General features: G+C 56.9%; 4 protein-coding genes across 17 annotated transcripts in view; 1 reads left to right on the top strand and 3 right to left on the bottom strand.

The window, feature by feature from the left end:
• The window catches only part of EMC10 (ER membrane protein complex subunit 10), a 33,143-nt gene extending 26,778 nt beyond the window's left edge, over positions 1–6,365 (top strand). Inside the window, exons 7-8 of one of the 3 annotated variants that reach the window (XM_033224218.1) lie at positions 2,400–2,538; positions 5,647–6,365. In XM_033224218.1, coding sequence (XP_033080109.1) covers positions 2,400–2,538; positions 5,647–5,792 — 285 coding nt within the window. In that variant the 3' untranslated portion in view covers positions 5,793–6,365. Of the gene's footprint in view, positions 1–2,399; positions 3,205–5,646 lie in introns of those variants that run through there. The other 2 variants (XM_033224219.1, XM_033224220.1) reach the window with 2 other exon arrangements.
• On the bottom strand, positions 2,687–7,411 carry JOSD2 (Josephin domain containing 2). Of its 8 annotated transcripts, none has more exons than XM_033224229.1 (5): positions 7,178–7,411; positions 6,365–6,524; positions 4,167–4,292; positions 3,051–3,245; positions 2,687–2,945 (listed from the first exon to the last, which is right to left on the bottom strand). In XM_033224229.1, exons 2-5 carry the CDS (start codon positions 6,508–6,510, stop codon positions 2,846–2,848), a joined length of 567 nt encoding a protein of 188 aa, XP_033080120.1. In that variant the 5' UTR covers positions 6,511–6,524; positions 7,178–7,411; the 3' UTR covers positions 2,687–2,845. The 8 variants fall into 8 exon arrangements, with proteins under 8 accessions (XP_033080120.1, XP_033080119.1, XP_033080121.1 ...); XM_033224228.1 differs by having other exon boundaries at positions 6,365–6,527; XM_033224230.1 differs by having other exon boundaries at positions 6,365–6,527; positions 7,367–7,386.
• A 251-nt stretch (positions 7,412–7,662) lies between these two features.
• On the bottom strand, positions 7,663–11,466 carry ASPDH (aspartate dehydrogenase domain containing). Of its 5 annotated transcripts, none has more exons than XM_033224213.1 (7): positions 10,886–11,466; positions 9,346–9,490; positions 9,001–9,085; positions 8,735–8,884; positions 8,433–8,653; positions 8,210–8,364; positions 7,663–7,836 (listed from the first exon to the last, which is right to left on the bottom strand). In XM_033224213.1, exons 1-7 carry the CDS (start codon positions 11,259–11,261, stop codon positions 7,793–7,795), a joined length of 1,176 nt encoding a protein of 391 aa, XP_033080104.1. In that variant the 5' UTR covers positions 11,262–11,466; the 3' UTR covers positions 7,663–7,792. The 5 variants fall into 5 exon arrangements, with proteins under 5 accessions (XP_033080104.1, XP_033080107.1, XP_033080103.1 ...); XM_033224216.1 differs by lacking the exon at positions 10,886–11,466 and adding an exon at positions 9,940–10,078; XM_033224212.1 differs by lacking the exon at positions 7,663–7,836 and having other exon boundaries at positions 7,879–8,364.
• Positions 11,467–13,047: 1,581 nt separating this feature from the next.
• The window catches only part of LRRC4B (leucine rich repeat containing 4B), a 34,975-nt gene continuing 20,740 nt past the window's right edge, over positions 13,048–27,282 (bottom strand). The window contains 1 exon segment of the mRNA XM_033224211.1: positions 13,048–15,548. Within this exon segment, the coding sequence (XP_033080102.1) occupies positions 13,707–15,548 (1,842 nt within the window). The 3' untranslated portion in view covers positions 13,048–13,706.

Consider the following 27,282-nt stretch of genomic DNA (forward strand, 5'->3'; position numbering starts at 1 on the left):
CGCCTCCCGGGTTCAAGCAATTCTCCTGCCTCAGCCTCCTGAGTAGCTGGGATGACAGGCGTGTGTCACCACGGCCAGCTAATTTTTGTAATTTTAGTAGAGACACGGTTTTCACCATGTTGGTCAGGATGGTCTCAATTTATTTACCTCGTGATCCACCCACCTTGGCCTCCCAAAGTGCTGGGATTATAGGCATGAGCCACTGCATCCGGCCTAATTTTTTTTTTTTTGAGACAGAGCCTTACTGTGTCGCCCAGGCTGGAGTGCAGTGGCATGATCTCGGCTCACTGCAAGCTCCACCTTCTGGATTCACGCCATTCTGCCTCAGCCAGTAGCTGGGACTACAGGCGCCCGCCACCATGCTTGGCGAATTTTTTTATATTTTTAGTAGAGACAGGGTTTCACCGTGTTAGCCAGGATGGTCTCAATCTTCTGACCTTGCGGTCTGACTGCCTTGGCCTCCCAAAGTGCTGGGATTACAGGTGTAAGCCACCGTGCCTGGTCTATTATATTTATCTTTATTAATTTTTTTGAGACAGGGTCTCACTCTGTCACCCAGGGTGGAGTGCAGTGATTCTGTCATGGCTCACTACAGCCTCGACCTCCTGGGCTCAAAGGATCCACCTGCCTCAACCCCCAAGTAGCGGGGACCACAGGTGTGCACCACCAAGCTTAGCTTATTTGAATTTTTTTGTAGAGACAGGGTCTCGCTATGTTGCCCAGGCTGGTTTCAAACTCCAGAGCTCAAGTGATCCTCCTGTTTTTACCTCCCAAAGTGCTAGGGTTACAGATGTGAGCCATCATGCCTGGGTTATTATATTTTTGAGACAAGGTCTCTCTCACTCACGATCATGGCTAACTGCAGCCTTAACTTCCTGGGCTCAAGCAATCCTCCTGCTTCAGCTTCCCAAGTAGCTGTGATTACAGGCGCAGGCCACCACGTCCCGCTTATTTATTTATTTATGAGACAGAGTCTTCCTCTGTTGCCGAGGCTGGAGTGCAGTGGTGCCATCTCGGCTCACCAAAACCTCCACCTCCTGGGTTCAAGCGATTCTCCTGCCTCAGCCTCCCGAGTAGCTGGGATTACAGGCACCCGCCACCACACCCAGCTAATTTTTGTATTTTTAGTAGAGATGGGGTTTCACCATGTTGGCAAGGCTGGCCTTGAACCTTTTTTTTTTTTTGAGATGGAGTCTTGCTCTGTCTCCCAGGCTGGAGTGCAGTGGCGCTATCTCGGCTCACTGCAAACTCCGCCTCCCAGGTTCACACCATTCTCCTGCCTCAGCCTCCCAAGTAGCTGGGACTACAGGCGCTCGCCACCATGCCCGGCTAATTTTTTGTATTTTTAGTAGATATGGGGTTTCACCGTGTTAGTCAGGATGGTCTCAATGTCCTGACCTCGTGATCTGCCTGCCTCAGCCTCCCAAAGTGTTGGGATTACAGGCATGAGCCACTGCGCCTGGCCAGTCTTGAACTCTTGACCTCAGGTGATCCACCCACCTCGGCCTCCCAGAGTGTTGAGATTACAGATGTGAGCCACTGGCCTCACATCCCACTTATTTTTAATTTTTTTTTTTTTTTTTTGTAGAGACAGGGTCTTGCTATGTTGCCCAGGCTGGTCTCACACTGTGGACCTCAGCCTCCCAAAGCACTGTGATTACAGGCATGAGGCACCACATCTGGCCAGGGTGTGGACATCTTTGGGGCCGCTGTTCTGCCCACCTACCAATCAACGGAATAGAATGGAGAGTCAAGAAGTAAACTCAGGCATGGTGGCTCACACCTATAATCCTAGCACTTTGGGAAGCCGAGGCAGGCAGATTGCTTGAGGTCAGGGGTTCAAGACCAGCCTGGGCAACAGAGTGAGATCCCATCTCTACAAAACAATTTAAAGAAAGTAGTCAGGGCCAGGTGCATTGGCTCAAGCCTTTAATCCCAGCACTTTGGGAGGCCGAGACGGGCGGATCACGAGGTCAGGAGATCGAGACCATCCTGGCTAACACAGTGAAACCCCATCTCTACTAAAAAATACAAAAATCTAGCCGGGTGAGGTGGCGGGCGCCTGTAGTCCCAGCTACTCGGGAAGCTGAAGCAGGAGAATGGCGTAAACCCGGGAGGCGGAGCTTGTAGTGAGCTGTGATCCGGCCACTGCACTCCAGCCTGGGTGACAGAGGGAGACTCCGTCTCAAAAGAAAAAAAGAAAAAGAAAGTAGTCAGGTATGGCGGCATGCACCCGTGGTCCCAGCTACTTGGGAGGCTGAGGTGGGAGGATCACCTGAGCCCAGGAGTTCAAGGCTACAGTGAGCCGTGATTGACCCACTGCAATCCAGCCTGGGTGACAGAGTGAGACCCTGTCTCAATCAATCGAATAAAGAAGTAAACACCTGCTTTTTCCTTAGCAAGTACCCCCGTGGAACCCAGATCAAACTCATCCGTTCGCCACTGGTCTCTCTCCAGCGCCGGAGGAGCGTGAGCCCCAGGGGCACGGACTTGTATTGTTTTCTGCTGTGTCACTGATGAGGAAGCTGAGGCCCAGCAGTGAGCAACTGGCATGAGGCGGCAGAGAACCAGGAGGGCTCCTGGGCTCTCAGCCCCACCCATCAGGGTGTCTGGCCTGTCAGAGAAGTGGGAGTGACTGAGTGGAAGGGGCCCCAGAAGGGCGGGGCAGTCAGACACAGGCCAGGCCGGCAGAAAATCAGCAGATTTATTGAGGCAGCAGCGGCAGTGGGGAGCAGGGGTGTGGGGAGGGGGCCGGGCCTCCCCAGGCCTTTCCCAGGCACGCAGTGTGTGCAGTCAGAGGGGGACGCGCAGGGACTGTGCTGTGGGCGCCGACGGTCAGCTGAGATCAGTCTGTCCGAAGCCAGCAGCCCTTCTCCTCCACCTCCTTGGTCACCACCAGCAGCACCTCGCACAGGCCCTGGGCCAGCGCAGTCGCCAGGAAGGCCCTGGGTGGGAGAAATGGGGAGACTGAGGCTCAGCCAGCCTGGGCATTCCCTCTGGGGAGTGGGGTTTCAGGCCCCTGGTCTTGGAATCACCTCTGCTGGGCTCACCTGACTCCGTCCTCGTCCCCCAGGGCCTCGGGCGCCCGCAGCTTGGAGTCCAGGTTGTAGTAGATGCCGTCCACCTGGCGCAGGGCCACCCAGTGCCGCCGGCGCAGCGGCAGTGACAGCAGCCCCAGAGACACGGGCGAGGGTAGGTTCAGGATTAATCCCAGTACCTGGGGCAGGGCCAGCTGGGACAGGGGCCTGTGTGGGCAGAGAGGGGACACGGCCATCAGGGCCTGCTCCGCCCCTGGTGAAGTGTGGCTGACCATGTGGGGCCCAGGCTGGCGGTGGTGGGGGCCTCCTGAGCCCACCCAGAGGTGCTCCTTCATCAGCCACCCTGGTTCCCGACACTCATCCGTTCACCCGCCCACTCAAACCTCCCACCCATGCAGCCGCCCAACCAGACCTCCCACCCATCCACCCAGCATTCACCCAACTCACATCGGCCCTTCACCAACCACCATCACCCTGTCTGTCCAGCCACCCACCCACCAACTTACTCCTCACACAGCCACCCAGGATCCAGGCATGATCCGCCCACCCCACCGGGCCTCCCAGCCACCAGCCAACTTCCCAAGGACGATTGACACTCACCTCCATCTATGCATTCACCTCCCTGTCACCATCACCATCCAACTAGCCATCTACTGTCCACCACCCACCCACCACCCAGCCACCACCCAGCCAGCCATCTACCCAACAGTGGACTCGCCATGCCCCCAGCCCTCACCCACTCTTGACCCACCTGCCATTGGTCTATCCCTCATCCACCAGCCACACACCTGGCCACTGGCCAGCCAGCCATCAAAACCTCCCATTCATCCACCCAACTCCCCAGCCTCCTGTCTGTTGTCCACTGACCATGAACACCCAATCCCCTCGCTCCCCCTCACCCAACACATCCAACCACCTACTCAGCATTCACCTGGTAACCATCATCCACCCAGCATCTCAGCCTGGCGACCACCTGATCTCCCCCACTAACCCATCAGCGCCAGCCTTCCCGCACTCATGCCAACCCCCCCGGCCACATTCCCCTCCCTGACCCCCCCAACAGGCTCACGCACTACAGGGTGCCCTCTGTGCCCGGCCCAGGATGTGCTGTGCTGCTCTGGGGCCTACCTCCTCCTGTCCCACCACACGGCGGCCAGGCCCAGCCCCTGCAGAGCGGCCATGATCACGTTGACGTCATAGTTGCCGGTGCCCAGGAGGCTGCGATGAGGGTTCAGCCGGGAGTCTGGGGCCAGCCTGGTAGTGGGGTGGCCAGAGTTGAGCTGGGGACCCCTGGAAAGGCCGCCCCACAAAATGGGGGTCCCAGGGGCCACAAGTTGCATCAGCCTTTGACTCTCCCCGCTTCAGACCCCACAACTCATCCACCCCCAAGTCCTGTCTCTCCTGCCCCAACTCTGCCCTGTCCCCAAGGCCCCAGTTGGGCTCTGTCTTCTCCCCCAGCCTCCAGCCTCCCTCCAGTCCATTCCCATGCGGCCCTGGCCCTCCCCTGCTCACAGCTCTCCCATAGCTCCCCAGCGCCCTGAACAAAGTCCCTGTCCCTCTCCCAGTCCCTTCCTCTGTCCTTCAAGACCCGCCTCAGATGTCAGATCCTCTGAGAGGAGGCTCGTGACCTTCAGGCTGGGTCGGGGCCCTGTCTGGGCTCCCCCAGTGAACTGAGCTACCTCAACGATGACAGCTGCCCGCATCACCCTCATTTAACACTGCTTGCTTCTCCCATGGGGTTGCCCTCACCTCTCCCCTGCTCACAGCCCACTCTGCTGCCTCATTTCCCCCGGGACAGAGTCCCACAAGGCCCTGCGTGGTCTGGCCCTGGTGGCCTCACCTCAGAGCCTCAGCACCCTCCTTCCTGGCCCCCTGGCCCCAGCCACATCCCTGGTGCCCACCGCCCCCGCCCCACCCCCGCCAACCTTTCCTCCAGCTCTTCCCCTGCCCAGGAAGGCTCTTCCACCTGCCGCCACTTGTCTCTGGGCCCTGCCTCTGAACAGCTGCACCTCTGTTCCCTGTCTGGGCCCTGGGCAGGCAGGGCATGGGAGGAAAAGGCTTGTGTGTTTGTGTATATGTGTTTCCCTCGCCACCCTCAGGCTGGCACTTGAGTCTGAGTCATCTCAGGGTCTCCAACATGGCTTTGGTATTAAAGAGCTGGTGGGTCCTTGTTCTGAAGGACAGAGGAGATGAGTAAATACCATAATGATCAGTCTGAGGGGCTGGGACTCAGGATGTCTGGGAGCCAGAGGCGGCTTTGAGCAAGAGACAGGAGAGGCAGGCCCATCTCCAGGTGTAGAAAGACTCGCTAGGATCAGTGGGCACTGAAGGCAGAAAGAGACTGGAGGCCACGGGCAGGTTGGGCAGGAGAGGGTCAGGCCTGAGCTGGGGCCAGGGACGTGGGGACAGAGAGGAGGGAGTAAGAGATGATAAAGGATGGATTTTTTTTTTTTTTTTTTTTTTTTTTGAGACAGAGTCTTGCTCTGTTGCCTGGCTCACTGAAACCTCTGTCTCCCAGGTTCAAGCAATTCTCCCACCTCAGCCTCCAGAGTAGCTAGGACTACAGACGTGTGCCACCACGCCCAGCTAATTATTTTTTATTTTTTAGTAGAGACAGGGTTTTGCTCTGTTGGCCAGGCTGGTGTGGAACTCCTGACTTCAAGTGATCCACCTGCCTCGGCCTCCCAAAGTGTTGGGATTACAGACGTGAGCCACTGCGCCCGGCCAAGGAGCGAGGTTGGACATCGTGAATAGTGAAGAGGAACATTCCATGCTGGCAGAGAAGGAAGCCACACCAGGCAGAAAGAAGTACCTGGAAGCCCAGAGGCTGCACAAGAGGGCTCACGGGAGTGGAGAGTCTGGTTTGAGGGGGGCTGTGAGGGCTGAAGTTGCAGAGGCAGGCTCAGCCTCTGCTATCGGGAGGGCCCTAAGTAGGGCGGGGGCGTGTTTAGGATGGACTGGAGAGCTGTGACAGGGCCCAGATAAGAGATGCCTGAAGCTGGGTGAGCCTGTAATCCCAGCTACTGGGGAGGCTGAGGTGTGAGGATCACAAGCTCAGGAGTTCAAGACTAGCCCGAGCAGCACAGCCAGACATTGTCTCTAAAGAAAGAAAGGACCATTGGATTGGGGCCTGGCTAGGGCTGAGGCCACAGGGACAGACAGGCACAGGAGGCAACATCTCCCCAGAGTCCCCAGCGTCTGGCTTAGGCAAGTGAGCTGGGGACAGAAGAAAGCCCCCAGGCTCAGCGCCTGCTTGGTGGCGAGACCCAGGTGGGTCGCTCTGCCGGAGCCCTGCTGCTCCAGGGGCCGGGGTGGGTGACGGTCACCTCTTGCAGATCTCATCGGCAGCCTCCTGGCTAAAGAGCTGCTGCTGCAGAACGTTGTTGAGGGCGTGGACGGCACATAGCTCCAGGCGCTGCCGTTCGTGGTACACAGAGGGTGGGCTCGGCTGTGCTCCCGGGGCCTGGGACATGCCGTCCTCGGCTCCTGCTGGAGGTTGGAAGGGGAAGAAGGTCCTCAGGGGCCCGGGATCTAGAGGTCCAACCTCCCAGCAGGCCTTTGGGGCATCGTCATTGATTGAGCTGGGGCTCGGGGCAGCGCGGGAGGACACTGGGCCCCTGACCCCGCTCCCTGACAGTACACGTCCCTCCATCCCCTATTCCTATTCCTACGAAAAAGGCTGTCTCCTCTGCTCCCCTAGCAACAGAGAACCACCCTCATCAGGTCTCTAAGTAAAAGGGTCCCTATCATGGTCACCTAGCAACAGAGGAACCCGCCTCCCCTGTCCCTAGGTAACCGGGCACTCTGTGGTTACCTAGCAACAGAGCCCCTTCCCCACCGCACTAGGTAACAAAGTCTGTCCTCCGAGCACCTAGCAATAGAGAGTCCTCCTCCCCTGTCTCTAGGTGATAGGGTCCCCTCCGGTCTCCTAGCAACAGAAGACTCCCCGGTCATGAAGCAGCGAGGCTCTCTGCTCTTGTCACCTGGCAACGGGGCCCCCTCCCCAGTCACTAAGCAACAGGAGTTCCTTTTCCTATACCCGGCAACCAGGCCCCTTCCCCGGACACCAAGGAATGGAGCCTTTCACCGACCCGAACCCCAACCACGGCGCTCGCCCTTTGCCTGGCAACGCCCCTCACCCCGCCTGCCTCTCCGCTCCAACAAGCCAAGGGCTTCCGCATCCCCTTCCTGGGTTGCGGCTCTGTGCTCCGAGTGCGGGGCGGCCAGCACCGCGCTGACTGGGCAGGCGGGATGGACTACAGCTCCCGGTGATCCCTGCGCGCCGGACTACGACTCCCGTGGGGCCCCGCGTGACTCCTGCTCCCCACCGAACGCCCGGGCCGCGCGGCCTTGAAGTCCGCCGACGGGCCTAGAAAATGCCGCACTACAACTTCCGTCGGGCCCCGCGGCAAATCCCGGAAGTGCGCCTCAGAGGCCCTTCCTTCGCGTACGGCCGCGCCCACTACCGCTCAGAGCTTCTAGGAAATGTAGTGGGTACACTGTCGCGATAGCTTCCTGGCGCCGCGCTCTCGTGGGAGCTCGCCCCCTGCGATGGCGTCATGCGCGGTGCGCAGACGCAGCGTGACGTCACACAAGGGAAACAGGGACCAGGGACGGCAGGCGGTGCAGGGGCAGACAGCGGTGATCTTTACTGAGTCAGAAGGGAGATCCTGGGGAAGTGGGGCAAGGCAGGGTTGGGACAGTGGTAGTGAGAGGCCAGTAAGATGATCTCGTCTCGGGAGGGAGGAAGCTTCTCAGCAGAGATGGATCCCCGGCCTGGAGGGGAGCTGGCAGCAGGCTGCGGGGAGAGAGGGGAATGAGCGAGTGAGACAGAGGAGAGATGAGGAGACCGACACCTGGGGGAGGCAATGGTGGGAGGAGGGGACAGGCCTGGGGGCGGTGGAGGAAGACTCGGAGAGAGCGGAACAGAGCCCTGGGGGTGGACACAGACAGAGAGAGTCCTGATCAGAGGCGGGCACAGAGACTCGGAGAGGGGACGCGGACAGAGATGGAGACATCCACGGTGCCAGGATTCAAAGTCGTGGAGAGAGGTTAAGGAAATAAAGGTCAACAAATACAGAACCAGAGCTGCAGAACTAGCGAGAGCCCGGGATCCCCAAGCTCTGCAGAACGCAGGAGCCCAGGGCCAGGGGAGAGGGGCCTGGCCGCACCTAGGAGGCTCCGCCAGAAGGCCGTGACCGTGGTGGAGCCGGTTACCGCGCCTGGCTCGGCAGGGTTCTCTCTGTGGGTGTGCACAGCAAAGCTTCGGCCCCTGGGGCCCGGGTGTCCGCTCAGCTCTACATCCACCACGTGCATGTCCGTGAGGCTAGGACAAGTGGGGCGGTCAGTCTGGTTAGCCTGGACTCAGCCCAACACCCTGCTCACTCTGCTCACCTGAGATCAGCCACAAGCACACCAGTCACCCCATCGAAGCCCAGGCTGGGAGCAGCCAGGGCAGCCGCCGCCATGGTGTTGGAATTTCGGGGGGCAAAGGGGCAGAGCCCGCGGACAGGGCCTTCGTAGAGCACAGTGCGAGGCCCGGTGCTGTGGGCTGCAGCCAGGGGTCCCTCGAGCCGGAAGCCATCGGGGTGTGTGGCCATGGTAACACGAAGGCTCTGGAAGCAAGAGCCCGGGTTAGGGGGAGTGGGGTCTTTGCAGGCCTCCCCTGGTTCCTGGGGAGCCCAGCAGGCTCTCACCCGGAGGCCCCCAGCTGCATCCAATCTCGTGATGTCCTCAGTGCCCCACAGGGCCCCTCGGGCCACAAACACAGCATGGTTCCAGTGCTGTGAGGCCTCCAAGAGCTGCCGCTCTGTGGTCTGGTCACTTAGAGCTGAGGGGGACCCCACCTGGGGTGGATGAAGGAGGAGAGGGTTGAGGTCAGGGAAGGATATCCACTTTAGGGTGGGGTGAGACCAAGACACAAGGGGTAGGGCTCCGCGTCAATGGTTGGGGTGGGGCTTACCAGGAGATTGGCATGGCGCAGGATTTGTGCCCCAGATTCATGGATTATTTTGGGATGGGCCACTTCCACAACCAGATCAGGGTGCCTGGGAGAGGGGAAAGAAGGCAGAGGGTCTTGGAGAGGTATTAGGCCTCTTCTTCCCAAAGTTCCCTCTGAGTCTACTGAGGGCTGCCCCTCTTTTCCCTGGCCTGGGAGGAGAAATGAGATGAATGGGCTCGTCCCGTTTCACATTTGCTTGAACCAAGGCCCAGAGAGGATCAGGGAATCCCTGAGATCACACAGTGGCTAAGAGGGCCAGGACAGGAGCTTCAGGGAGCTCCACTCTCCCATGGCAAGGTCACTGACCTTTCCTTAAGGGCAGCAAGCTTCTGGAGCTGCAGAGAAGGGGGCACGCTCCCTGCCATTCGTCCTGGGTCACGATTCCAGACAAAAACAAGTTCTAGGCCAAGTTCTGGTCCCTGAGCCAACAGGCGGGAGACGAGGGACTGTCCTGAGGAGAGGGAAAGGAGAGGGCTAGAGATCCAGAGAGGGGGGGACAGAGACCCAGAGAGAGAGGAGGGGGGGACAGAGGCCCAGAGAGAGGGGACAGAGACCCCGAGAGAGGAGGTGAGGACAGAGACTCGGGGAGACAGAGATGGGGCCAGGGGCAGAGATTCAGAGGGACAGGAGGACACAGGCCCAGAGAGAGAGGAGGTGGGGACAGACTCAGATGTCAGGGGGAGGGTAGACAGAGATGGGGGCAGGGGCAGAGACCCAGTGTGGTGGACAGAGGCCCTGAGAGAAGGGAGACAGAGACCCAGGGTGGGGTTGTGTTGGGCAGACCCAGAGACACAGCTAGGGGCAGATAGAGACAGAGAAAAGTGTCTGTGGAGGGCAGAGAGCCTTGGGGGCTTTAGGAAGGGGCTTGGGGAAGGAGGCCCAGGATGGTCAGGAACTCACCGAGGCGGCCGTAGCCCACCACGCCCACCCTCCATGGGCCCTTGTCAGCCATGGCCCTGAGCGTGGTGTCTGTGGCCCGGCTCCCTGGGCTGCTGGCTGCCCCCTGCACGAGGCCTGGGCAGCTGCTGCTCTTTGGACATCTGACCCTTGAGCCTCTGGGCTCAGTCCTCCCCCTTCCCGCAGACCCAGTGTGGGGGCGTGGGCCTGCTGGAGTGGAGGCGGGAGAATCCTTCCGTGTGCTCTGTCCACTTTCCCGGGTCCGGCACAGTGATCATGGTGACCGGGGGTTCCGGGAGCCCTGTGTGTCCCCCTTTCCCCTGTAGCACACCCTCCTTGCTCCCTGCTGATGTGGAAAATTTCCTCTGCAGTCCCCTGCCCCCTATCTGGCCGGCCAGGTTGTCATGGAAACTGCATCTTGCTTTGGGTGGGGAAAAGAGATGGTGACAGGGACTCTGGGCTCTGTCTGTCCCCTTGCGCTCACCTCTCCTCCTCGTCCTCAGGTGGCCAAGGTCTGAGGGAGGCTTCAAGCTGGCCGTGCCCCAGCCCTCCCGGAGGCAGCGGGAGCCCTGGTTGCGGCTTCTCCTCGATGTGCCCTTGCCTCAGCAGGTCCAACCTCCCTAGCCCCGCAGCATGGGTCCCCTTCCTGCAGCCTCCGCCCCCGTCCACAGCTTCCCTCCGCTCTGATCATCCTTCGGTTCACCTTGACTTGCCACCTTTCACTCTGTCCCCCATCGTGCCACCAGCTGCCTCCCATGTGACATTCCCACTCCCACGTCTGTCCCTCCTGTTCCTCAGCTTGCATCAGCCCAGGAGAAGCCTTCGAGGCCTGGAGAGGCCAAGCACCCCCAACATGAGCCCCAGCCACTGTGCCTCGAGGGTGCCTGGCATCGGAAATGGCGCAGGCTGCGGCAGCACGGGCTCCCTGCCCCCAGCCACCACCTGGTACCCGCTGCAGTGTTTCCATAGCAACTAGGATTGGCGCTGGAAAGAGGCTGGAGAGAAAGAGAGCGTGAACGGGAGCACGGGGTGGGGGGACGGGCACCGGGTGGCGAGAGCCCCAAGTTGACAGGAGGAGAGAGGAGACAGACGCAGACAGAGAGGGGCCGAAACCCCGACGCGGCGCCCAGAGGCTGCTGCTGCTGCTGATAAAGGAGGAACTGACTTCCAGAGCCAGGAGCCCCAGGTGTGGGGGAGATAAGATGCCCGGGTGTAGAGAGATCCAGGAAGGGGGCAGGGGCCAGGCACCTCATGGAAGTGGGGGGCCTACCGCCATCCCCACCTTCTGACTCCTCCTGGGGCCTGAGTGTCCCCACAGTGTCCATAGCTGCCGTGTACGGGGTCCAGGCTGGGTCACTGCCAGGGGAGAAGGGGGCTGGGCGCAGGCCTACATGTCCTCAGGGCTGTATCCCTGAAGCCACCTCAGCGTGGGAAGGCGCTAGAAGGCCCTGCATGGCTCTGTCACTCCCTCTGCCTCCCCCAGTGGCGTGAGATGGCAGCCCCGGCCAGCGCTAGCTGTCCAGGGGCTGCAACTCAGGCGCCTTGACCCCCTGAAAAGACATCATCACCCCCTCCCCCAATCCCCCCAACAATTGCTCACTGTGCCGGCAACACCCCGGCCTGTTCCGGGCTTGCTCCCTGCCCTCTGAGGACTCTGTTCCTGCCCTTCTGGGCGGCACTGTGGTGCCCTTGATGCCCCAGGCCCACCCGATCCGGCCCTCCAGCCTCCCACTGAACAGGCCAGAAATACAGCTCCTGTGCCCCAGAGGCCACAGCCCCAGCCTCCCACTTGGCCTCCCTCCCCTTCAGCGCCCATCCTCCGGAGCAGCCTTGAGGAGGTCTGCAGTGGAGACACTCTGGATTGGGCCCTGTTGTGGGTTGAATTGTCGCCCAGAAAGGGAAGCACAGAAGTCCTGACCTCCAGGGCCTCAGAATGGGACCTTATTTGGGAACTGGGTTTTTCTAAGGATGGAGCTGAGGTCATACTGGAGGTGGGGGCTCCTGGTCCAGTCTGACCTCTGTCCTTGGAAGAGGGGAGGTTAGGCAGGCTGCAATGGCTCACACCTATAATCCCAGCACTTTGGGAGGCTGAGGCAGGTGGATCACTTCAGGTCAGGAGTTCAGGTCACCTGGCCAACATGGTGAAACCCCTTCTGTACTAAAAGTACAAAAATTAGTTGGGTGTAATGGTAGGCGCGTGTAATCCTAGCTACTCAGGGGGCTGAGGGAGGAGATTCACTTGAACCTGGGAGGCAGAGGCTTTGGTGAGCTGAAATTGTGCCACTGCACTCCAGCCTGGACAACAGAGCGAGACTCTGTCTCAAAAAAAAAAAAAAAAAAAAGTCAGGCACGGTGACTCATACCTGTAATCCGAGCACTTTGAGAGGCCGAGGTGAGTGGATCACCTGAGGTTAGGAGTTTGAAAGCAGCCTGGTCAACGTGGTGAAACCCCGTCTCTACTAAAAATACAAAATTTAGCCAGGCGTGGTGGCGCATGCCTGTAATCCCAGCTACTTGGGAGGCTAAGGGAGGAGAATCGCTTGAAGCTGGGAAGCAGAGGTTGCAGTGAGCCAAGACTGTGCCACTGCACTCCAGCCTGGGCGACAAGAATGAAACTCCATCTCAATTAAAAAAAAAAGAGGGGGGTGGGGGGAGTTGGACACAGACAGAGGCACACAGAGGGAAGAGATGAGAGGTTACAGCGGCAGGCGCTGGAAGACTGGGGTGATATAATACAGCCATCAGCCAGGACAGCCTGGGGCCACCAGAAGCTGGTGAGGCAGGAAGCCCCCCGAGGTACCCCCAGGTTTCAGAGAGAGCCTGGTCCTCCTGGCACCTGGATCACATCCAGCCTCCAGGACTGTGGGACTATAGATTTCCTTTGTTCTAAGTTCCCACCTGGGTTTGGGTGTGGTTGGCGGTGCTACGGGAGGAGTTTAGGAGGAGAGGGAATCAGACCTTCTCTGGGGTCTCCAGCGTGAAGGCTGAGGGGCCTAAGACCACCCAGAGGTGCCCCGGCCCACCCTCCCAACGGGGCCGCGAGGCTGGCTCTCCAGCCTCGCCTTCTGCCCCCACCCACATTCACTTTGTTTTCGCTCCTCCGTGCTTTCATGACCAAAAAAAATATTTTTTTACTTTTTCCATGTTTTTTTTTTAAAGTAATTACAGAGCAGGTAGTCGTTGACGCAAACCTCCCTTCAGTATCAAAAGTGTCTATGGGGCAGGTGGGGCTGGGGCGGGTGGAGGCTGCCACCCTCTGCCGACGACAGGGACCGCCGGCCGGGAGCTCTGGCGACGTGTCCATCTCTTCAGTTTTGAGGGCGGAGGATTGGGAGGGAGGGACGGGCGTCAAACTGCAAAAACTGAACCGTAAAAGGAGGGTGTCTGGGGCCGAGGGGAAAGGACACCCCTGGAAAAAGCTCCTCTCTCCCCTGGAAGGCGGCGGGCCGGGAACGCTTGGTCGGGAGAGCGAGGAGGAAACGCGCAGAGCGAGGAGGAAACGCCACTTCTCCTGGGTCCCACGTCCCCTCCCGTCACCGGGGATTGGTGGGGGTGAGGCGAGGACCCCAGAGACTCCGTTCCTGGAGCCCCACCCTGTCCTCACTGGGAGTCCGAGCCCCAGATGGGGCCGGAAGCCACCTCTCCCCAATTCCCTGCGTGGTCCCAGAAGGTGGGCTGGGCTGTGGGAGGGAGGGGTCCCGGTCAGGCTGCGCCCGAGCTGGGACCAGGGTGGGGGGCTCCACGCCCCTCGCCCGCCAGGCCCCACCGCCTCAGATCTGCGTCTCTTGCACGTTCTCCTTGGAGCCGCTCTTGAAGAGCAGAGGTTCGTGGATGGAGTTGAGGCCGGGCGGGCCTTTGCCCCCGCAGCCCCCGCCGCTGGGGTTGCTGCTGTAGTGCGCCTTGAAGGCGGCAGCCACGTAGTGGTGGTGGTTGAGGTGGTCTCGCTCCAGAGCGGGCAGGGCCAGGTGGCTGTCCCCGCCCACGCCACCCCCACCGGCCACGGCGGCCGCCGCGGCCACGGACACGGCCGAGGCGGCGGGCAGCTCGTCCTCCACGTTGATGATCTCCACGGTGCGCGTGGGCCCGTGGTGCTTGTGGAGCTGGTGCTGCTTGCGCAGCTTGTAGAAGGCCACGAGCATCACCGCGGCCATGAACGTGATGGCCACGAAGCAGCCAATGATGATCTTGGTGGTCTTCATGACGTCGTCCAGGTCCTTGAGGGCGTTCTCCGTCACATCCGTGATGGGCACCGTGAACGCCTTCTCCGTGGGCCGTGAGGAGCGCGGGGCGGGTGCCGTGGTAGACGACGAGGCAGGGCCGGCCGCATCCCCGGGCCGGCCCCCGCCCCAGACACCGTCCGTCGTGGGCCCCGGCGGTTCCTTCTCCGTCCCCCGCGGCTGCAGGGCCTCCTCTCCGGGCTGCGTCTCCAGGGTCTCCACGGTCACCGTGGTGAAGTAGGTGTAGCCACCACTGCCCCCTCCAACACCACCACCGCCCCCAGGGCCGCCCCCGCCGCCGGTGCCCCCGGCCGCCACGGGGTCCACGGCCGAGACGTTGAGCGTGGCCGAGGCGGTGGTGTTGCCGGCCGAGTTCGTCACCATGCACGTGTACTGGCCCGTGTCCTGCACGGTGACGTTGGTGAAGTTGAGCGTGCCGTCATGCAGGACGGAGATGCGCACGCGGTAGGAGCCGTGGGTCATGAGGGTGCCATTGGGCGTCAGCCAGTTGACGGAGGTCATGGAGGTGCCCGTGCGGCATTTGAGCTCCGCAGCCATGCCCTCGGTGACGTTGAGGTCAGTGGGCGGCTCCACGATGACGGGCGCATAGCAGGTGAAATGCGACTGGTCCAGCTCCCCAATGTAGCGCCCCTTGAGGCCGGCGGGCGCATGACAGCGGGCGCAGCACGTCGTGTTGCTGGGCACTGTCTCTTTGAGCCACCAGCTCAGCCAGAGCACGTCGCAGTTGCAATGCCAGGGGTTGTGGTTAAGGTGCACGCGCTCGAGGCGGTGCAGGGGCGTGAAGAGGTCGTGGGGCAGCGACATCAGGTTGTTGTGGGACAGGTTGAGCTCCTCCAGCGACTTGAGGTCGTCGAAGGCGTTGCGCTCGATGGTGGCTACCTGGGCGTGCATGAGCCACAGCTTGCGCAGACTGGTGAGACCCTGGAAGGAGCCCGGGCGGATTAGGTCCAGCCGGTTGCCCGACAGCTCCAGCTCCTCCAGGCGCACCAGGGCCGTCAGGTTGGGGATGTCCTTGAGGTTGCACATGCCCAGGTTGAGGTAGCGCAGGTTGACCAGCCCCTCGAAGGCCGCCTCCGAGATGTACTCCAGCCGCTTGAGCTCGCCCAGGTCCAGGCGCCGCAGCGAGGGCACGCGGTTGAAAGCGTACGAGGGGATGCTCTCGATGGGGTTGTTGCGCAGCCAGAGCTCCCGCAGCTTGGACAGGTACTCGAAGGCCTGCGTGGGCACCGTGGTCAGCCGGTTGTCAAAAAGCTCCAGCGTGTTGAGGCTGGGCAGCCCGTTGAAGGCACCCACCTCGATCTTGCGCACCAGGTTCTTGCTTAGCTGCAGAATCTCCAGGTGCCGCAAGTGCTTGAACGTGTCCGTCCGGATCACCTGGGGAGAGGGAGACACGGATCAGTCACGGAGATACTGACAAGGGCTGTGGGGGGATCACCAGGGTCCCGGGAGCAGGCGGGGTCGGGTGGCTGGATCTCCCGTGCTGTGCTGTGACGGTACGACCACATTGCAACATGGTTTGATGAGTTTCTTATGAAGTTAAAACTGGAGTCAAGGCTGGGTACGGTGGCTCAGGCCTGTAATCGCAGCACTTTGGGAGGCCGAGGCAGGTGGATCACTTGAGGTCAAGAGTTCGAGACCAGCCTGGCCAACATGGTGAAACCCTGTCTCTACTAAAAATACAAAAATTAGCCAGGTGTGGTGGCGTGTGCCTGTAATCCCAGCTACTTGGGAGACTGAGGCACAAGAATCACTTGAACCCAGGAGGCGAAGTTTGCAGTGAGTCGAGATAGTGCCACTGCACTCCTGCCTGGGCAACAGAGCAAGATTCCGTGTAGAAATAAACAAAAAAACTGGATTCAAGAATTTTGGGGGACTAGGCACGGGGTGGCTCATGCCTGTAATCCCAGCACTTTGGGAGGCTGAAGTGGGCAGATCACTTGAGCCCAGGAGATCAAGATCAGACTGGGCAACAGCGCATAAACTGCATCTCTACAAAAATAAAAATAAAATAAAATAAAATAAACAAATTAGCCAGGCGTGGTGGCATGTGCCTGTTGTCTCTGCTACTAGGGAGGCTGAGGTGGGAGGATTGCGTGAGCCTGGAAAGGGAAGTCTGCAGTGAGCCCTGATCACGCTACTGCACTCTAGCCTGGGCAATGAAGTAAAACCCTGTCTCAAAAAAAAAAAAAAAAAAAGAAAGAAAGAAAGAATGAAAAACGATCAAACAAGAAAACAAAAAAAGATAGTTACTTACAAAGTTAAAACTGGATTCAAGAATTTTGGGGGACTAGGCACGGGGTGGCTCATGCCTGTAATCCCAGCACTTTGGGAGGCTGAAGTGGGCAGATCACTTGAGCCCAGGAGATCAAGATCAGACTGGGCAACAGCGCATAAACTGCATCTCTACAAAAATAAAAATAAAAATAAAAATAAAATAAACAAATTAGCCAGGCGTGGTGGCATGTGCCTGTTGTCTCTGCTACTAGGGAGGCTGAGGTGGGAGGATTGCGTGAGCCTGGAAAGGGAAGTCTGCAGTGAGCCCTGATCACGCTACTGCACTCTAGCCTGGGCAATGAAGTAAAACCCTGTCTCAAAAAAAAAAAAAAAAAGAAAGAAAGAAAGAATGAAAAACGATCAAACAAGAAAACAAAAAAAGATAGTTACTTACAAAGTTAAAACTGGATTCAAGAATTTTGGGGATGACCAGGCATGGTGGCTGACACCTGTATGCCAGCACTTCGGGAGGCTGCAGTGGGTGGATCACCTGAGGTCAGGAGTTCAAGACCAGCCTGGCCAACCTGGTGAAACCCCGTCTCTACTAAAAATACAAAAATTAGCTGGGCGTGGTGGCGCATGCCTGTAATCCTAGCTACTTGGGAGGCTGAGGCAGGAGACTTGTTTGAACCTGAGAGGCAGAGGTTGCTGTGAGCTGAGATCGTGTCACCACACTCCAGTCTGGGTGACAGAGCGAGACTCCATCTCAAAAAAAAAAAAAAAAAAAAAAAATTTTGGGGGCCAGGCACAGTGGCTCATGTCTATAATCCCAGCACTTTGGGAGGCCAAGGTGAGAGGATCCCCTGAGCCCAGAAGCTTGAGGCCAGTCTGGGCAACATTGGGAGACCTTCTCTCTACAGAAAAGAATTTAAAAAGAAATGTAAAAACAAGAATTTTGGCATTGAGGAGGAAAAAACTTTTGAAAAAAAAGTTAAAACTGGAGTGGCCATCCGACCTGGCTGTTCCATTCCTGGGTATTTCCTCAAGAGAAATGAAGGCAGATGTCCACGCAACGGCTTCTACGTGGGTGTTCGCAGCATTTTTTTTCTCTGGACTGCCTAAGCTGGAGACGGCCCAAATGATAATCAGCAGGTGACTGGATAAACACTGCAAAGTGTGGCCGTGTGGAGGATGCTGCGGCTCAGCCACAAAAGGGACCTGGCTACTGTGACCCCCGGAAGAATCTCTCCGGGGTGACACTGAGCAAAAGAAGCCGAACCCAAAGGAGCTGGCACGGTGGATCCGTCCACACTGTGTTCTGGGTGTTCTAAGCGGGCGTCTCTGCGTGTGTGGGTGGGTGAGGTGTCTGGGGCAGACAGGGAAGGGTGTGAGAGAGCTTTCTGGGGTGACTGACACGTGCTACAGTGGCATGGTGGTTACATGATGGAAGGCAACTGTTAGGACTCCCCAAACTACACTTAAAATGCGGTATTTTATTCCATGCCAGTGATACATTATTTTATTTTATTTTTGAGACAGAGTCTTGCTCTGTCACCCAGGCTGGAGTGCAGTTGCACAGTCTCGGCTCACTGCCATCTCCGCCTGCCGGGTTCTAGCGATTATCCTGCCTCAGTCTCCCGAGTAGCTGGGATTACAGGTGTGTGCCACCACGCCTGGCTAATTTTTGTATTTTTAGTAGAGACGGGGTTTCACCATGTTGGCCAGGCTGGTCTCGATCTCCTGACCTCGTGATCCACCCGCCTCGGCCTCCCAAAGTGCTGGGATTACAGGCGTGAGCTACCGTGCCCGGCCAATGTTGTATTTTTAGTAGAGACGGGGTTTCACCATGTTGGCCAGGCTGGTCTTGAACTCCCGATCTCAAGTGATTTGCCTGCCTTGGCCTCCCAAAGTGCTGGGATATTACAGGCGTGAACCACCTTGCCTGGCCACTATGCATTAGTTTTAAAAATAAAAAAAATAAGGCTGGGCATGGTGGTTCACACCAGTAATCCCAGCACTTTGGGAGGCTGAGGTGGGAGGATCACTTGAGCCCAGGAGTTGAAGACAATCCTGGTCAACAAAGCAAGACCCCTGTCTCTACAAATAAATACAAAAATTAGCCCTGTGTGGTGGTGCGCACCTGTGGTCCCAGCTACTCAGAAGGCTAAGATGGGAGGATCGCTTGAGCCCAGGAGGTCAAGGCTGCAGTGAACTGTGATCATGCCACTGCACTCCAGCCTGCGTGACAGGGAGACCCCATCCCCAAAATAAATAAATAAATAATAAAAAGTAAAAATACTAATACCAGCAACTAAGACACATTGAACAAGTCTTTGATGCCAGACACTGTTCTAAATGCTTTGTGGGCAATAAGTCTTTTTTTTTTTTTTTTTTTCGAGACGGAGTCTGGCTCTGTCGCCCAGGCTGGAGTGCAGTGGTGCCATCTCTGCACTGAGCTCACTGCAAGCTCCACCTCCCGGGTTCACACCATTCTCCTGCCTCAGCCTCCCGAGTAGCTGGGACAACAGGTGCCCACCACCACGCCCGGCTAATTTTTTTGTATTTTTAGTAGAGACAGGGTTTCGCCATGTTGGCCAGGCTGGTCTCGAACTCCTGGCCTCAGATGATCCACCCAGCTTGGCCTTCCAAAGTGCTGGGATTACCGATGTGAGCCACCGCGCACGGTCACATGAAACTAAAGCTTTTATTGATCCCACTCGTGACTATCCAAACATTTCATTCTAGAAATTCCCATGTTTCAAGACCACTAAGATGTTATAAAACCTATGGTAACTATTATTATGTTTCTAATATCAGAATGCCAAAACGCATCAGACTTCAAGGGTTTCACATGAAGCATGATGAATTAGGCCCAGGGAGGTGCAGTGACTTGCCCAGGGTCACACAGAAGTTGACTGCAGAGTTGGGATTGGATCCAGGCCCTCTGGTTCGAGTCCTAGCTCTTTTTTTTTTTTTTTTTTTTTTGAGACGGAGTCTTGCTCTGCCACCCAGGCTGGAGTGCAGTGGCCGGATCTCAGCTCACTGCAAGCTCCGCCTCCCGGGTTTACGCCATTCTCCTGCCTCAGCCTCCCGAGTAGCTGGGACTACAGGCGCCCGCCTCGTCGCCCGGCTAGTTTTTTGTATTTTTAAGTAGAGACAGGGTTTCACCGTATTAGCCAGGATGGTCTCGATCTCCTGACCTCGTGATCCGCCCATCTCGGCCTCCCAAAGTGCTGGGATTACAGGCTTGAGCCACCGCGCCCGGCTCGAGTCCTAGCTCTTGACCTCTGACCCTGGCTGCCGCCTTTCAGGGGTGGGACTGGGGTCCACAGGAGAGGCAGTGCTGGGTCAGAGCATGGGAGGCAGGATCTCACAGGGTCCTCACTACTGATCACCACGCCGGGTGCACTGAGGCCCAGAAGGTCACACAGCCATCGGATCATATTTGCAAAGCCCAGATAATGATGTGTACAAGGGAGAAGGGGACAGGCACTGGGGGAATGTGGTGTTACGGTATTAACAGAGGAAACTGAGAACCTCAGATGCATCCTGTGTCATCACAAAGAAGCCGAAGAATTAGGTATCAGAGTATATGCACCAAAAGAAAAAGGAGAAAAAGAAGCCGGGCGCGGTGGCTCACACCTGTAATCCCAGCACTTTGGGAGGCCGAGGCGCTCAGAGCAGTTGAGGTTGGGAGTTCGAGCCCAGCCTGGCCAACATGATAAAACTCCGTCTCTACTAAAAATACAAAAAGTAGCCGGGGGTAGTGGTGGGCGCCTGTAATCCCAGTTACTCAGGAAACTGAGGCAAGAGGGAGGTGGAGGTTGCAATGAGCTGAGATGGCGCCACTATACTCTGGCCTGGGCGACAGAGCAAGACGCCATCTTAAAAAGAAAAAAGAGTCTGGGCATGGTAGCTCATGCCTGTAATCCCAGCTACTTGGGAGGCTGAGGCAGGAGAATTGCTTGAACCCGGGAGGTGGAGGTTGCATTGAGCCAAGACCCCCCAATTACATTCCAGCCTGGGTGACAGAGTAAGACTCTGTCTAAAAAAAAAAAAAAAAAACTGGAAGGACATAGGACCTACTCCAAGTTTTCTTAGCAGTGAACTCTATCTGTTGGGAATTATGGACAATTTTTATTCTTTTGTGATTTTTTTCTTCAATGAACAAAAATTACTTTTATAGTAAGCAGGGATAAAAACAAAACCAAACCCAGATATACCTGAGAGGCAGAAAAAATGGTAATATTGGTAGCATAGGCACAGTCACAAAATAATAATAATTTATGTTGGTGCTATCCAATAGAAACAGAATGTGAGGCTGGGTACGGTGGCTCAAGCCTGTAATAATCCCAGCACTTTGGGAGGCCAAGACGGGCAGATCACGAGGTCAGGAAATTGAGACCATCCTGGTTAACACAGTGAAACCCCGTCTCTACTAAAAAATACAAAAAAAAACCTAGCCAGGCGAGGTGGCGGGCGCCTGTAGTCCCAGCTACTTGGGAGGTTGAGGCAGAAGAATGGCCTAAACCCGGGAGGCGGAGCTTGCAGTGAGCCGAGATCGTGCCACTGCACTCCAGCCTGGGCGACAGAGCGAGACTCCGTCTCAAAAAAAAAAAAAAAGAAAGAAAAAGAATGTGAACCACATGTGAAATGTTTGTTTGTTTGTTTTAAGACAGAGTCTCGCTGTTGCCCAGGCTGGAGTGCAGTGGCACAATCTCAGCTCACTGCAGCCTTGACCTTCTGGGCTCAAGTAATCCACCCGCCTCAGCCTCCTGAGTAGCTGGGACTACAGGCACCTGCCAGCACACCTGGCTAAACTTTTATTTAAATTTTTTGTAGCAACGGGGTCTCCTTATGTTGCCTAGGCTGATCTCAAACTCCTGGCCTCGAGTGACCATCCAGTCTCAGCCTCCCAAAGTGCTGGGATTATAGGCGTGAGCCACCACACCCAGCCCACATGTGTAATTTTAAATTTCCTAGAAGCAACATTAAAAACAAAAACAAAAACAAACAAACAAACAAAAACCAAATAGGTGAAATCAACTTTACTAATGTATTTATTTAGTGCAACATGTCCAAAATACTATCATTCGAACCTGTCATCAAGATGAAAACTTGCAACTGAGCCATTTTATACTCTTTATGGTGAAGCTTCTAAACGCAAGGAAATCCGACATGTGTTTTACACCCAGGGCGTCCAGGGCACCTCTCAGCAGCAATGCACGTGGTCCCCAGGCCCAGCCAGCAGCCCCGATGCTAGCGGCTGCTCTGTGAGACACTGCGGGTTTACTCAGCGCTCAGGGACGCTCTGTGGACACAGTCGCCTTTTGTCCATCAAGCAGCCCTATGAACAAGGACTATGATCGCCCCATTTTAGAAAGGAGGAAACATCAGCACTTTGGGAGGCCGACACAGGCGGATCACCAGGTCAGGAGATCAAGACCATCCTGGCTAACATGGTGAAACCCCGTCTCTACTAAAAACACACAAAACTAGCCAGGCGTGGTGGCGGGCGCCTGTAGTCCCAGCTACTCGGAGGCTGAGGCGGGAGAATGGTGTGAACCCGGGAGGCGGAGCTTGCAGTGAGCCGAGATCGCGGCCACTGCACTCCAGACTGGGCTACAGAGCGAGACTCCATCTCAAAAAAAAAAAAAAAAAAAAAAAAAGAAAGAAAAGAAAAGAAAGGAGGAAACAGGAGCCTGAAGAAGTGGCTTGCTCCATGGCAGAGCTGGGCAGGGCTGGCCGGAGCCCGCGCCTCTCCCCGTCTCGCTCGGCCACCTGGCACCCACCCATCGCCATTCCCCACAGACAGACACGGAAACAGAGGTCGCAGATGTGGCGTGGAGAGCAGTGCCCTGTTCAAATCCCCCCTCCCCCGTCCTGGTTGTAGGGCCTGTCACTTGAGCTCTCTGTACCTCCAGGTCCGCTCTTACCACAAGGAGGATGACGAAAAGCACTTCGGGCCGGGCGCGGTGGCTCAAGCCTGTAATCCCAGCACTTTGGGAGGCCGAGACAGGCGGATCACGAGGTCAGGAGATCGAGACTATCCTGGCTAACACGGTGAAACCCTGTCTCTACTAAAAAATACAGAAAACTAGCCGGGCGAGGTGGCGGGCGCCTATAGTCCCAGCTACTTGGGAGGCTGAGGCAGGAGAATGGCGTAAACCCGGGAGGCGGAGCTTGCAGTGAGCTGAGATCCGGCCACTGCACTCCAGCCCCGGCAACAGAGCGAGACTCCATCTCAAAAAAAAAAAAAAAAAAAAAAAAAAATAAGAAAGAAAAGCACTTCGGAGGGTGAGGGAGAGGAGAGGAGGTCCCAGTGTTCAGGGCTGCTCAGCACATCATTATTCTCATTGCTACTGTTATCAGTGGTGCAATCTCAGCTCACTGCAACCTCCACCTCCTGGGTTCAAGTGATTCTCCTGCCTCAGCCTCCCCCGTAGCTAGGATTACAGGCATGCACCACCACGCCCAGCTGATTTTTGTTTTTGTTTTTGTTTTTTTTTAGTAGAGACAGGGTTTTCCCATGTTGGCCAGGCTAGCCTTGAACTCCTGACCTCAGGTGATCTGCCCAACTCGGCCTCCCAAAGTGCTGGGATTACAGGCATGAGTCTCCCTGCCCGGCAAGAACTGTCTTACTGCATCCTTTCCGGAAGAAAATCAGGGCCGCCCCCATCCTGGCCCCCTGTTCTCTGACTCCCTGTTCCAGTCTCCCTCCTCTCCATGCCCACAGGCCCAGCTGCACCTCAATCCTCCGCCTCTCTCACCAGGCCCTAGAAAGGTCTGTTTAGGCAGGGCGCGTGTCTGTAATCCCAGCTACTAGGGAGGCTAAGGCAGGAGAATCGTTTGAACCCAGGAGGTGGAGGTTGTGGTGAGCTAAGATCGCGCCATTGCACCCCAGCCTGGGCAACAAGAGCGAAACTCGGTCTCAAAAAAAGAAAAAGGTCCCACAGATCCCCCGTCCCTCCCCTGGGCCCTTCACAATCCTCCCAGGACTGCCCGTCAGTCCCAGCACAAGACTCTCCGTGCCGCGCTGTGCTGCCCACCAAGGCGACAATGACAGTGAGAGCCCATAAGACACAGTCTCTGCCCTGGAGCAGCTCATCCGCCTGGCACCACCTTCTCCTTCCTCCCCTACTTGTTTTCCCCACCCCCTGTTCTGGCAAGTCCCTGGGCCCAGCAGACACACTCCTGCCTCCGGACTTTGCACCTGTGTTTCCCTCTGCCAGGAACACCTTTCCTGCTTTTTTCCTGGATACCTACCCCCATCTGTCCTTCAACACCTAGTTCCAGGGTCACTAACACGGGAGGATGTCCTGATCCCGTCTACCCACCCCAGTCTGGTCAGGGATCCCCAGGGCTGGGTTCCCTGGAGCCCAGAGTCCAGACACCTCCAGGGAGGGCAGGGACTGGGTCCCAACCACAGGGCGTCTTGCCCAGTGAAGGACTCCACAGCCTCAGAGTGAAAGGGATAGACGAAGGATGGGCACAGTGGCTTATGCCTGTAATCCCAGCACTTTGGGAGGCCGAGGCAGGCAGATTACCTGAGGTTAGGAGTTCCAGACTAGCCTGGGCAATAAGGTGAAACTGTGTCTCTAAAATAAAAAAAAAGTTTTTTTGAAGTAATATATACTCATTTAGGAAAAATGTATGAGAAGAAAATAAAAATTGGCCAAAATACATCTACCCAGAGTTAATTTATGTTAATCATTTGACACATTCTTCCAATTTTTTCTATGCATATTATGCAGGGATATGTTTTTTCATCATCTTTTACTTTTTTTTTTTTGAGATAGAGTCTCACTCTGTTGCCCAGGATGGAGTGCAGTGGTGCGATCTTGGCTCACTACAACCTCTGCCTCCTGGGTTCATGCCATTTTCCTGCCTCAGCCCAAGTAGCTGGGACTACAGGCGCCCGCCACCACGCCCAGCTAATTGTTTCGTATTTTTAGTAGAGACGGGGTTTCACCATGTTAGCCAGGATGGTCTCGATCTCCTGACCTCATGATCCACCCGCCCTGGCCTCCCAAAGTGCTGGGATTACAGGCGTGAGCCACCGCGCCCAGCCTCATTGTGAGTATTTTCTTACATCATGAAAAGTGCTTCAAAGACATGATTTGAATGGCTCTCTGGAGTATTGGCCCATGGCTATACCTATGTATAGGTGCTGCGATTATGGGCGTGAGCCACCGTGCCCGGCCGACTTTTTTCTTAATAGGCCTCTGCTTTGTCTAACTTCCCGGAGTGAACACAGCTAGCTTTCAGAACTGAACGAGACCTTCGTGAATGCTATTTCACAGGCAACAGGGTGTGAATGTGTTTGCAGGGAGCTGGTGGGGGTCAGCCTGCAGGACCAAGCCTGAGGATGGGCTCGGGCAGGCCTTGTGGGGTAGGGAGAGTGGCGGAGTACAACAGGGATGCCTCTGCAGGCACGGGTCCTGAGGGTCAGTTGGGTCCCAAGCCAGTCTGGGGTCTCTGCACCCAGCCGGAGATGCAACTGTGCCTGTGCATGAGGCTGGGGGGTGGGGGCATCTCCTGTCCAGGGCAGGAGAAGCAGGGGCTTGAGAATGTCTCTGGCCTGACTGGGCTGGAGCTCTAAAACTCCCCTCTGCCAGGGGTCCCCAGAGCTTGCCATTCTTCCTCGGAGAGAACATCTGGGGGATAACTCAACCTGGAGCTTCTCAGAGCCGTTCCCTGGGACACTAAACACCAACAGCAAAAAAACGCTCATATCAATGCACTGGGAGCCTGCACACTTCCTCCCCGAGACTCCGGTGCGCCTGGCGTGCTGAAGCTCTGTGAAGCCCAGAGGGAGACAGCGGCTTTGCTTTCCTCAACTCTGGGTTTCCCAAACATAATACACATGGGACACTTCTCACCAAACGCCACTTATCACCTCCCTGGGAAATGCTGGTGATTGACAAAGCAGGTGCTCTGTTGCTATTTCTATTAATAATAATAACATCAATAATCATAACAGGAAGAGGAGGTCCGGGTCATCACTGATTGCTAGGCAGAGAATGAGGTGGACTTGAAAAGAAAGCCTAGACCAAGAGGCCGGGCGCGGTGGCTCACGCCTGCAATCCCAGCACTTTGGGAGGCTGAGGTGGGCAGATCATTGGAGGTCAGGAGTTCAAGACCAGCCTGGCCAACATGGTGAAACCCTGTCTCTACTAAAAACACAAAAATTAGCTAGGTGTGGCGATGCGTGCCTGTAATCCCAGCTATTCGGGAGCCTGAGGCAGAAGGCTTGAACTTGGGAGGAGGAGGCTGCAGTGAGCCGAGATTGTGCCACCGCACTCCAGCCTGGATGACAGAGACTCGTCTTAATAATAATAATGATAATAATAATAATAAATACAGAAAGAACAAAGGTATTGCTGGTCCATGTGCTGTCAAGAACCCCCTGGAACTTTCCCCCTCGCCGGGGTACACTGAGGTGACCTGGGGCCCCCTTTGTTCCCAGCAAACCCTCTGTGCCCCACCCTCCCCTCCCTCCTTTCAGGGTCTTTTTTCTCAGTGGGGCCCCCCCAGCTCACCTTCCCTGTCCGAAGTGGGGCTGCAGCCTCGCTCATGGGTCGGCCAGCAGGGCCAGGTGGCTTCATGCCTTTTAATGCCTTGCAGCAAGCTCCCTCCATTTCTTCTCCATCCCGACAGCCCAGCTCCCACCTCATCCTCTCTCCCTGGACCCTTGCCCCAGTCTCCTGCCTGGCCTTCAGTCTCTTCCCTCTAGTCCATCTCGGGTCCTGCTATGCCAGAGCTGATCCTCTAGATGCCTCCGGGGCTCCCCAGTGCCCTCGGGAAGTTCAGCCTGCATTGGAAACCCTGCCTGGCATCTGCTTTTCTCCCCCTCCGCTCTGCATGGCTCCTCACTCGCAGCCCTCACTCGGATACACGTTAGCCAGGATAAGTTCTCGGACCCTCTCGCTGGGCACTCCACCTTTGCACATGCTGTTCCCTCTGCTCAGGATGCCCTTCCCTTTCATCCACCTGGAAAGCTCCTGCTCACCCTCTTGAACCCAGCCAAAAGGTCTCCATTCATTCCCCCAGTGCTTACTGATTGGATGGAGATGAAGCAGGCCTGCAGGTGCAGAGGTGGAGAGGGGCCATTGTCTGCGAAAGGACATCAGGATGTCAGCCTTGCAGAGCTGCACTGAAGGCCTGAGGTGAGACTCATTCAGCTCAGGGCTTGGCACCTGGAGGCGTGCGCTGGGCACAGGTGTTGATTCTCTGCAGGGCACGTGTTGTTAGGCTCCTCTTTTTTTTGAGATGGAGTTTCGCTCTTGTCACCCAGGCTGGAGTGCAGTGACGCCATCTTGGCTCACTGCAACCTCTGCCTCCTGGGTTCAAGTGATTCTCCTGCCTCAGCCTCCCCAGTAGCTGGGATGACAGGCATGTGCCACCACGCACGGCTATTTTGTATTTTAGTAGAGACGGGGGTGGCGTCTCTCTATGTTGGTCAGGCTGGTCTTGAACTCCCAACCTCAGGTGATCCACCTGCCTCGGCCTCTCAAAGTGCTGGGATTACAGGTGTGAGCCACCGTGCCCAGCCTAGGCTCACTTTTCAGAGAAGGAAGATGGCTCAGCAAGGCCACACAACCAGGAAGTGGCAGAGCCAGGGTTTGAGCCCTGAGCCTCAGGCTCCTCCACACCTGCCTCCTGCCTGCAGCTCCCGGAGTCTCTGCCACACCCCAGGCTCCTGCTGACTCCCCGGGCAGCTCTGGAGGTGAGCACCACATGCCATTTCAGAGACAGGAGACCCAGGCTCCGTGAAGTCAAGTGACTCAGCAGGGTTGCCGGCCCTGGGGAGTGTGCACCTGGGGCTCCACCCACCATGTGTTTTCCAAGTCTCCTTGGTGCCTCTGGACAGAGGACCGTGACAATAGCGTGG

Source organism: Trachypithecus francoisi, unplaced genomic scaffold (genome assembly GCF_009764315.1).
Source record: "Trachypithecus francoisi isolate TF-2019V2 unplaced genomic scaffold, Tfra_2.0 Lachesis_group12, whole genome shotgun sequence".
NCBI lineage: Eukaryota > Metazoa > Chordata > Mammalia > Primates > Cercopithecidae > Trachypithecus > Trachypithecus francoisi.